At 37.4% G+C, this 12,194-nt stretch overlaps 1 protein-coding gene across 1 annotated transcript; it reads right to left on the bottom strand.

The window, feature by feature from the left end:
* Positions 1-3,739: 3,739 nt before the first annotated feature.
* Positions 3,740-6,362, bottom strand: LOC113697619 (heat shock 70 kDa protein). The gene has a single exon (XM_027217304.2). The coding sequence runs from the start codon at positions 5,924-5,926 to the stop codon at positions 3,959-3,961; it is 1,968 nt and encodes a 655-aa protein (XP_027073105.1). The 5' UTR covers positions 5,927-6,362; the 3' UTR covers positions 3,740-3,958.
* Between the last annotated feature and the right edge of the window lie 5,832 nt (positions 6,363-12,194).

The raw sequence follows: 12,194 nt of genomic DNA, 5'->3' as shown, positions 1-12,194 counted from the left end.
GTATTTACTACAAGCCTATGAATTTTGACTTTCGCAGACATCTCGAGCAGATTAAAGGCAATGCCAGCAAGTTTTTTTTTATATATTATTACTGTGTGGTTAACTACTGTTCAAGTTTTTTGCTACCATTGTGATCTCTATGTCATGCTTTTGTGCTTAGAAGATTGCTATATTAATCAATACGCTATTAGGTTGCGTGAACTTTAAAAGCCAAGTATAATGGAATGGTTTTATTGTGAAATTGCTTTAGAAATACAAGGTAGTGTTTTGCTTCAACTTTTGTGCTACAGCTCGAGGGGGGAATCTTTAGCACGCTAAGGACTAGTGTTCCATTTGATTAGGGAAAAACATTGAAACATGTTGCTCTTTTTTTATGTCAAAATTTCTCCATTTGTTAGCAAATCCGAGATGAAGTAAGAAGGTCAAATTTCTGCACCAGAAGATGAGATGTCGAAATGTTCTTTTGAATTGCAAGCATAGATTTTAAAAATAATTGCACCGTATAGTGCATGAAAATAGCATAACAAGTAGAGATACTAAATCAACAAATGTAGATATTAAAATAATAATATTTAGAAATACAATAAATTTTCGCTCTTATTAATATTTGTATCCAAAAATTTGCTCTTTTTTTTTTTTTTTTTTTTTTTCGCTTAATTTACCATAGATCAAATGGATTTTTCATTTTTTAAAATGTTAACATCGTTGACATTGATTGATATCGATTATTATATAGTTTGAACATCTCAAAAATCAATATCAGATTTTATTTATACTCTTAAATCATGGGTTGTTTTTAAAGAGCCCAATCCAACTCGCCAAGATCCACCACAACTAATTGTGTTTTGATGGTGTCAGCAATTCCACAACTAACCATTGTAATGTTCATTATATTTAAATTACTGTGGCAAATAAATGAAAAAGGCTTCCCAGCCTAAAACTCTTTGTCTAACCTTGATTATATTTTTGTCAAGATTTCATATTTCAATACCAATATTTATATGCCAAAAAGATGCTCTTAATACTTATAGTACTTTTATGGAGACTTTTGGTACCAATATTGTAATTTTATTTCCGTTTGAAGTGCTCTTTAAATTTGGACATTTTGGGTTGAATTCACCATTACTCAAAGGGATGTTTCGAAAGTAAATTTTAACATGATTGATATCGATTGGTATTGTAATGCAATGCAAATTATCTAATTATTAGAGAGGTGAGTAATTTGAGCGTCATAAATCTTAACGACCAAGATTCATAGTACTTATATAGCGAGTGCAGATTAGATTAGACTGATCGATGGCTAAAAATCAATAATAGAAAGACTATTTATATAGTTACATTCACCGCCAATAGAACTCTACTATTGAAAAATGCTGGACCGACTTATCTTATCACAGCTCTATGCCAGATTCAGTGAGTTTCCTTCTAAAATTTTGCAATTCCAAGTTAATGCTTTCACACAATGGGAATAATTTGCTTAGCACTATTCTTTTAACTATTTATTCCATTATGCTATCTTATGTTTTTTAGTTTTACACTCTCATAAGTTCTAAAAGCTATTTTTTCTTATTACCCCGGGTTCGAATCTCTCCTGGAATATCCGCCTGTCGCACAGGACTTATTTAGTGCGTCTTATCCCTCCATGTAACTGGCAGACTATTGTATGGGGTGGAATTTACTCAGTGCGCACTTTCCGATAGCGGCTGTGGGTTCCCTTGTAAAAAAACAAAAAAAGTTCTAAAAGCTATTTAGTATTAATGAATATCTTGGAAAAAGCTTTTAGGTTCATAGAGTTTTGGCACAAATATATAAGTTTTTAATTTTTCATTATGTAACACTCAAATTTTACTGAATTATGTACATTCCTTGTAAAAGATCATGTTTTGGCGTTTATGTTTTATACCATTGAGATTTTGTTTATCACATAACCAGATGTAGTGGTACTAGTCTTTTTTCTGGTCTCATGGATCACTAGATGATCCTTTTTTTTTTTTTTAGCATTAAGGATGAGAATTTTGTGGTTAATTCATGAAATAAATCTGTTCCTCATTGTGATTATTTTTTAGAAGATACTTCATGTAGTACGAGTATTAATAAAAAAAAAACATGAATGTATTCTAAAAAGAAACAAATTAAGAGATAATTGAAAGAAGAGTGCAACGAAGGCAATTTGTTGTTATTGTATGAAAGAATAACTTTAGAATTTGCAAAAATACTCCTCAGCTTATTAAATTGCTATGGATTTAACTCCCTTGCATTATACAATTGCTCAATACATCTCAATCATCCCAACAATTTGACTAGCCCTATCCACTTAACTAGCTCTATATCTTCTTTAGACAATCACCAATTGAACTCTGCTAAAAAATGCTGCTGGATCCTCCTATCAAAGCTCTGTTCCCTTTCCAGTTTCCACTCCCATAGATAAGGACCACGACCATATCATCATTTTGACTTGCCCAATTGGGCTTCTTGCAGGTGTCTGTTTGTTTCCTCATTCACACATTTCCTTTCTTCCCTAGCATCGTTTGACTGTTGCCCTTAATCCTTGTTGAATTTCTTGGGTCTTGCGACCTCACGGGTCAATGGTACCGCGGCTGACCTAAAATAAGCATCTGGCCACCAAATTTGGCTAAGCTAATTGGCCTCAAGGTTGCCGCAGCTTCCTTTTGGTTGTAGGGTCCTGATCATTACCCAGCACATGACTCAGTTTAAATACACTTGGCTAGCTAGTAGTGGCCACGATCCAGCAAATTCTTCCGATTCAGAAAAAATGGCTCAAATGAAATGCTTAGTATCTCTGTCCCTCGTATTATCTCTGCTCTTGCCGTTCCAATGTTTTCTAACCTCAGCCCTTGATCAAACTGTCTCAGATTTACCAGATGAAGTTCTTGTCCATAAATCTTTAAAACAGCAGCGGGGAAAACAGCTTGGGATCGGCAAACATGATAGCATTGGCATCCGGAAACTGGGTGTTGTAATCAAAGCTAGGAGAGGACAGCGTTTTATACCTTCGGGTGGTCGTGCCAGTAGTACAAGATCATCAGCTGCAACTGGCAAGGAATTATCTCTGTCCAAATTGCCTGTTCTTTTGCTTCTCCCATTTTCTTGTCTGCTGTTCTTGCTCTAGTGCTTCTCATGCTGAGGTTAAATGTAGCCCTTTAGCTATCGGCTTCTCCGGAAAATATTTCCTTTATATTATTGTAAGATAAAAGAAACATTAAATCTCCTCTTGGACATTATTGTATCTTCAGCATTTTAATGTTCTCAGAATTTACTCGGTTGTACATCATTGAGGAATTACTTGCCATGTACTAATCGTTTATTGATTCAATATTGTGTGATAGTCAGAGAAATCTGGTATGAATTGTTTCGTGGCCTCTGCTGTGATGTTTAGGTGCTGAAATTGATAAGAATTCATTTAAGTAGAGGCAAAATATAATCTGAATGAAAGCTTCTTGCACAATCTTAATCAAACCGATACGTTCGAACAGGTGCTGCTGAGCTTCTCATTTAACTTCTTACTCACAATTAAAAACCAAAATGAGCTTCTCATTTGTAGTTAAAACTATGAACATAGTTACATGTAAATATTTCAGAAATTCCTGAAGATGGGAAGCACCAATCATTTTTTTTTCAAACATAACATGCATTCATTGTATTTAGGATCTAATTTATCTCAAGAGCAAGTGCACAAGTGCAAGTGACAAAGAAGATTGTGGCCTATTCCAAAGCCAGATTCAGAAATTTTAGACTACTGCTACTACCATTTGCTCAATTTACATGGTCACAAGCTCCAACTAAGAGCAGAAGAAAGATGAAAAAGAGAGAGGACATTCAGAAACTGATACTACAATCTAAAAGTGAACGGTACAAACCAAAGCTCACCCCTAGCAAAAGAAAAAATAACCCAAGGCAAAAATCTATGCAAAGCCTCTAGCTACTCCATTAACATCATTTAGTCAACCTCTTCAATCTTAGGACCAGCTCCAGTACCATCAGTAGAACCTCCACCAGCACCAGCACCACCACCATGCATATCATCTCCCATAGGACCACCACCACCACCACCTCCTTGATACACTTGAGCAATTATAGGATTACAAATGTTCTCCAGTTCCTTCAACTTGTCCTCAAGTTCATCCACTTCTGCCAACTGATTCCTGTCCAACCACTCAATAGTTTCCTCCACAGCTTTCTCAATTTTCTGCTTATCATCCGGTTTTAACTTGCTATCAAACTTCTCATCCCTCACTGTATTCCTCATGTTATAAGCATAATTCTCTAATGCATTCTTGGCCTCCACTTTCTTCTTCACCTCTTCATCTTCAGACTTGTATTTCTCAGCATCTCTCAGCATCTTCTCAATGTCTTCCTTACTCAATCTCCCCTTGTCATTAGTGATAGTGATCTGATTCTTCACCCCAGCAGTCTTATCCTCTGCGGTTACGTTTAGAATCCCATTAGCATCAATGTCAAAGGCCACATTGATTTGAGGCACCCCTCTAGGAGCTGGAGGGATGCCAGAAAGCTCAAACTTCCCCAAAAGATTGTTATCCTTTGTCCTTGCTCTTTCGCCTTCATAAACCTGAATAAGCACCCCAGGCTGATTATCTGAATAGGTTGAAAAAATCTGCTCTTTTTTAGTAGGAATTGTTGTGTTTCTTGGAATCAAAACTGTCATGACCCCACCAGCTGTTTCAAGGCCAAGGCTTAGAGGTGTGACATCAAGCAATAAAAGGTCTTGAACCTTGGAGTCTCCTTCACCTGTCAAAATTGCTGCCTGGACTGCTGCACCATAAGCCACAGCCTCATCAGGATTGATACTTTTACAGAGCTCCTTCCCATTGAAGAAATCCTGCAACAATTGCTGAACTTTCTGAATTCTAGTTGATCCTCCAACTAGCACCACTTCATCAACTTTAGATTTATCAATCTTTGCATCCCTCAAAACCTTCTCCACAGGTTCCATACATTTCAAGAACAAATCCATGCAAAGCTCCTCAAACCTCGCCCTTGTAATAGTTGCATAGAAGTCTATACCTTCATACAGAGAATCAACCTCAATCGTAGTTTGTGTAGTCGATGAAAGGGTTCTCTTTGCCCTCTCACAAGCCGTCCTTAGCCGCCTCAGCGCCCTTGCATTTCCACTAATATCCTTCTTATGCTTCCTCCTAAACTCGGAAACAAAATGATTGACAAGCCTATTATCAAAATCTTCACCACCCAAGTGAGTATCACCAGCAGTGGCTTTCACTTCAAATATCCCTTCTTCTATAGTCAACAAAGAAACGTCAAAAGTTCCACCACCAAGATCAAAAACAAGAACATTCTGCTCACCTCTTTTTTGATGCTTCTTATCCAAACCATAAGCTATAGCAGCTGCAGTTGGCTCATTAATAATCCTCATCACATTCAAACCCGCAATCGAACCAGCATCTTTTGTAGCTTGCCTTTGAGAATCATTGAAATAAGCAGGGACAGTAATAACAGCATTATTCACCTTATGACCCAAGAAAGATTCAGCAATCTCCCTCATCTTTGTCAACACCATTGAAGAAATCTCCTCTGGTGCAAATCGCTTTTCCTCGCCTTTATAGGTGACAACAATCAGAGGCTTGTCACCTGGACCAGGAACAACTCTAAAAGGCCACAATTTCATGTCAGCTTGAACAGAAGGGTCCGAATATCGCCTCCCGATCAGCCTTTTGGCGTCAAAAACAGTGTTGTGTGGATTCATGGCCACTTGGTTCTTAGCTGCATCACCAATCAGACGTTCAGTGTCCGTGAAAGCCACATATGAAGGCGTGGTTCTGTTGCCTTGATCATTGGTTATGATCTCAACGCGGTCGTTTAACCACACCCCAACACAGCTATAGGTTGTTCCAAGGTCTATACCTATAGCCTTGCCTTCCTTGGTCGCCATTGAACGGAGATTCTTAAAACAGAAAAAAGTACTCAAGAAAGAAAAGAAGCGTTTACTACTATGGTTTCTTGGCACGGGGAAATGAAAAGGGGTGCTCAGAAAGTCCTGTTTTTTGGTCGAACAAGTAAGGTTTCCTGGTTATATAAGTACTAGGAGAAGCTTAGAATATTCTAGGCTGATCTAGGCCTAATCGGTTGATTTTTTGAATCTTGCTCATGTTTCAAGAAGAGCCATTGAATCAAGACAAATGTCAGATGATTCTAGCGGCGGGAATAGTGAACATTTTTACAGAAGAGACCTGATGTAACGTGGGATTTTACTCGATTAATGTTTGGATATTTGAGTGGGTAGAAATGGGGTCGTTGATGAGTTGCGAAGTTTTAACATGTTGGAGCATCAGAGGTGAAGTTTTCTTGGCTTTACCATAACAATTCAGACGGTGGGGGGAGGCGATGTGGGGGAGGTGCTACAGAAGTAATGATCTCAGAATTTTGATGAGGTGTCTGATTATAGGAGGTTTTTGTTACACGTAGCTGCAATTAATCTTCATGCAGAAAGTGCAAAATCGATTCAACTCTATCTCAAAAGAAGACTGGAGAGTCGCCTGGAACTGACAAACGAAACCTCGATGTTAAAAAAACAATCTTTCGACCAAAAAACAACCTACACAAACATGAAGAACCAGCAAGTTAATCTAAGTTGATGAGATACTTTCATTGTCAAACGATAGATAAGTGATGGTGTGACCATTCATCAGTCCAACATATTGATTGGATAACACATAATAATGTCGGCTCAATCATGTAAAATAAGTTGACAAACATTATATTATATTCTCCCATCCTCATCAGCTTTCTAAAGTTAATCTCCACGCTGAAAATAACTCTTGAGAAACTTTACCCGAAACATATACCCGAAATAACCTAATTTTAAAATTTATTACCTTTATAATTCTTTTTTTTCCATATAGGTTGCATATGTGGTAGGATGAAGATAGATGCATATTCTATCTCTTTTTCCCAACTAACATCTTCCTTGATTCTCTCTCTGAACCTTCCCACTCTTTTTTCCTTTATTATTTTGTGGCCTTTCGTTATTTTTCCTTGTCAAATGTAATTGTTAAAAGCCAATATTTATATTAACAACATCTAAAACTTCATTATCATTCCTGATATTATATCTGTAGATGAAAATATTCTCCTCGAATTGATAATTTCAAAGTAAATGAAGATTATTCTCTTGTCTTTTCTATTGTGTAGTTTTTGGAACATTCCCATGGCCTTCAAAAAATTTTGAATACTAATTGTTTTAACAAATGATTTCTCATACTGTGTGTTTGATAAAATGTCTAAAAGGAAAACTACGTAACAACATAAATTCATGCTCAATATAAGCATGTTCATTTGTAGTGCCTCTCTATCACATAATCAAATAATCTCGTATACTTGAAGTATTTTTGCACATTTATTCAACATCAATTAATGGCTTGTGTTACTTTTGAGAAACCTTAGCATTATCTTAATTGCAATAGTTTGATTACTTTTTGTAAAAGTTCTTTTCGAGGAGTAGGAAGCATAACATAAACAAATATGATAGTCTTAAAGTTTTTGTAACTTTTTCTTGTTATTGCTTATAATGTTCATTGCAATTTTTGTATTTTGCAAATTTATTTTTGAAAAAATATATGCAATAAGCTTGATACATTTAAAAAAATTGCAGAGAGCAATAATAGCAAGGTCAATAATGGTAAAATTTATTTTAAATAATTATAACGAAATTATCAAAGTTATGTAATTTTCTTGTGCCTCTATAATAAAACAGTTTAAATTTTTAGTTTTTATTGGAAACTATAAACTAGATTAAAGCTTTCTTTTCTTGTTATCCTACATGGCAATCAGGAGTATTAGGTGGCAACAATAACATCGATTTGGGAATACAATTTGAAAGTAAATCATATTGGGAATATTTTTTTAAAAAAGTGTTATTTTGGCAAAAAACTGGAAGTCCATAGCGTTCGCTGGAGGAGGCCTATTTTGCGTTTGATAACTTTCTTCTGCGGACAAACTTCATGAGGAATAGAGAGTTAGACTCCAAATACACCACCTTGCAAGAATTCATTCAGATCATTGTCCAATTCTTCTAGACCTCCAACCGGCTATTAGTAATTCCTTAAACAGACCTTTTAGACTGGAGAAATTTTGGATGTCTCACCCAAAATTCCCACAACTCCTTCATCAATCTTGGTCTGGGCCCCCCTCTGTTATCTCCAATTCTATCGAAAACCTCACTTCTAACATCCTTTCCTGGAGTAAAAAGACCTTTGGGAATATTTTCTTTAAAAAAAAGAGGATCCTAGCCAGACTCCAAGGGGCTCAAAAAGCGATGCAATCTCACCATTCTATATTCCTAGAGTCTTTAGAAAAACAGTTGCTCTTTGAGTATGAGGAAATCCTTCATCAGGAAAAATCCCTCTGGATTATGAAATCTAGATTGGACTATGCTATATCAGATGACCTCAATACCAAATTTCTACAAACTTCTACCCTCTGTAGAAGGAAACGGAATAAAATTGTTTCCTTGAGAGATAATGAAGGTAAATGGCTGACCAATAGTGATGTTGTTAAAAACCATATCCTTGATTTCTTCTCTTCCCTATTTACTTCTCACCACTCTCAGTCATCCTTTTACCCACAGAATTTCCCTTTTCAGAAATCTTATCTGGAGGAAGAAACCAAAATATCCCTAGTCACCCTCCCAACCATCCAAGAAATTAAAAAGGCTGTTTTTGATTTGAAACCTCTCAAATGTCCTGGGCCGGATGGCTATCACCCTATTTTCTACCAGAAATTTTGGAATTTCCTTGCTCCTTCAATCACCCAATTCATACATGATGCTTTCAATCAAAAGCCCCTTCCAGTCGGGATTAACGATACTTTAATTTGCTTGATTCCCAAACTTGACAACCCGGATATCATTCAGCAGTTTAGACCCATAGGACTCTGCAATACCACTTATAAAATACTAGCCAAGACCATTGTTAATAAACTTAGACCAATCCTTTCAACCATCATCTCCCCTCTCCAATCCAGCTTCATCTCGGGTAGAAGTGGAACAGATAACATCATGCTTGTCCAAGAAGCCATTCACAGGCTAAAAAATAAAAAGGGCAAATATGGGTTGTGTGCCATCAAGCTTGATCTTCATAAGGCGTATGATAGTCTTGAATGGTCTTTTATTCATCAAGCCCTCACTTTCTTTGATTTTCCCCCATCCCTCATCAACCTCATTCTTCATTGCATTACATCTACCAATTTGGCCATACTCATAAATGGATCCCCAACAAACTTTTTTTCCCCTTCTAGAGGCATTCGACAAGGAGACCCTTTATCCCCATACATCTTCATTATTTGCATGGAGTACCTGTCAATGGCTATCACCAAAGAAGTGGATGGTAACAACTGGACCCCTCTCAAGTTTGGGAGATCTAGACATTGTCTGTCACATTGTCTGTTTGCAGATGACATCATCCTCTTCTCAAGGACAGATGACACCTCTATAACCACTATCCAAAATATTCTGAACATTTTTGGGGACCTCTCTGGCCTCCGTATCAACCACTCCAAGTCAAGGATTCTATTTTCCCCAAACACCCTTGAATTCACTAAAAACTCTATCACCAGGACTCTAAACATTCAGGGTACCCGAGACCTAGGAAAATACCTTGGCTTTCCACTTAGTGTTAAGAAAGCAACAACCAAAACCTTCCACTTCCTTTTGGAAAAAATTCAATCCAAACTCCAAGGCTGGAAAGCAAACCTGTTGTCCTTTGCTGGGAGAAAGACAATTATCCAACAATGCATATCTTCCATCCCTACCTATTTCTTCCAAGCAGCACATATCCCAAAAAAAATCTGTGATGCCATCGATAGAGAACAGAAAAATTTCCTCTGGGGCTCCACAGAGGGGAAGAAAAAACTCCACTTGATTAAGTGGGAAACTGTTACCCTCCCCAAAAAGGAGGGTGGTTTGGGATTGAGACAATCAGCCCTTTTGAACAAAGCTAATTTGGCCAAACTCAATTGGCAGATGATGAAAAACACACATCGTCCTTGGGTTCAAATTCTTTCAGATCTCTACTTACATAGAAACCAACCTTTGAAAGAATCCCCTCTTAGCTTCTGCAAATCTAGAGGTTCCATAAACCTCAGGAATATCATACACGGTAACAACATCTTCAACCAAGGGTTGGGTTGGAACATAGGAGATGGTAAAACAATTAAAGTGTGGTCTGGAAAATGGTTCTCAGCAAGCACCCTCAGATCCTTAATTGAAGGACCACTCCTACCAGAGGAAGATCAACTACTCCTATCAGATCTTTTTGACAGCAATGGTAATTGGAATTTCAATAATATTTCCTTCCATCTACCCCCTTCCATTACCGACCTGCTAAAAGCTATTCCTAGACCTCACCATTCTAAACAAGCAGACAACCTTATATGGAGGAATTCTCCTGATGGTGAGTTCAGTCTAAAATCTGCATATGAGATCACTAGTTTGCTATATATTCAGGCCAAACCCAATGTCCAAACACCCCATCCTCCAAGCCAGTCTTTCACTTGGATTTGGACTACTCACACATCCCATCGAACCAAATTATTCCTCTGGTTAGCTTCTCAAGACAAACTAGCAACAAGATACCTCCTTCATAAGAGAAACATCCTCCCTGATAATATCTGCCCTTTCTGCCCAGGACTGATAGAGGATACTAATCATGTCTTGCGCAAATGTGTCCACGCCCAAGCTGTTTGGATGGAGCTCAATCCCAATTACTATCTATCCACTCTACACATTCCTTTTCACATCTGGATTAGGGAAGGTTGTAAACTTTCCACACCCTCCCCTTTCTACAATATTCCTTGGGGCACACTCTTTGCCTTTACTTGCTCCACCATTTGGAAATCCAGGAATAAAAAGATTTTCGAGCCCAACAGAACACAACCTCCTCCAACCAAAACCAGCATCAAGTTGGCCACTGAGTTCTACTCCCTTGGCCCAAATTCTGGCCACCCCCCTCGCAGAAAATCCCATATTCTTATCAGATGGATTCCTCCAATCCTCCATTGGTTCAAGCTCAATTCAGACGGCTCAGCCTTAGGAAACCCAGGTCCAGCGGGAGCTGGAGGTGTTATCAGAGACGCCTCCGGATGTTGGATTAAAGGATACTGCAGAAACTTAGGTTCTACAAACAGCATGCTGGCGGAATGTTGGGGTATCCGAGATGGACTAGAAATAGCCCTTTCCTTAAAAATTTCTCAACTTGAAGTTGAAGTTGACTGCGAAGCTATTATTACTTTGTTAACAGCTGTTGCCAATCCTAATCACCTTTTGAACTCTATCATTTCGGATTGCAGATCCCTCCTTTCGCAGCTGCGGCATGTTAAAATATCCCACATATACCGGGAGGCAAATAGATGCGCGGACGCACTCGCAAGAATGGGAGGCAGATTACAATCCAACTTTGTAACTTTTGCTAATTGTCCTCAAGAACTCGCTTTTGTCTATGATGAGGACTTGAAAGGGATCTGTTTTCCCCGCACTATCTCTTTTGCTTTGTAATAGATAGGGCTAAACTCTGTTGATTATTAATATTTAATCCCTATTTTCACCAAAAAAAAAAAAGAGAGTTATGGATCCAAATTTAGTGCGTGGATACCATATCGATCTTACATTGCTTGGGCTTATCGAGTGTTGAAGTGGTTGGTACCATTTATCTTGAGAAGATGCCTTGTGGGCTTTAGCAGTCAATTTAATGACTTCCAATTTACCGATATAATCTGTTTTTTTTTTCTTCCAATGTTGTTAACCTCAAATCGGATAGCAGCTCGGCTAAACTACTAGGTAGATTGATCAGATCGATCAAGACTGTTCTAAAAAACTTGCTGCTGTCTGATACTATAATTATTTATATTTTTATAAGTTTTAAAGATATTAAAATTACGTTCTTAGTTACATTTTGGCCAACTATACAAAATGTGACAAAAATATTACGCTTGCAATCAAATATACACCTAAAAATTATATATAAAAGTGTGAATTCATGTATGAAATATGTCCACTCTCCAAAACTACTTAAAAATAAAAACAAATCATACCTAATTCGAGATCTTTTTATTCCGAATATGGTTTTTCTAATGCAAGTTGGAATTGCTGATAATAAATTGACAAGATGATAGGGATAAGAATTTCTTAATTTAGAGATTATTTAGGC

The sequence above is a fragment of the Coffea arabica genome, chromosome 6e (genome assembly GCF_036785885.1).
Source record: "Coffea arabica cultivar ET-39 chromosome 6e, Coffea Arabica ET-39 HiFi, whole genome shotgun sequence".
NCBI lineage: Eukaryota > Viridiplantae > Streptophyta > Magnoliopsida > Gentianales > Rubiaceae > Coffea > Coffea arabica.
This window is presented reverse-complemented; position numbering and strand designations above follow the sequence as displayed.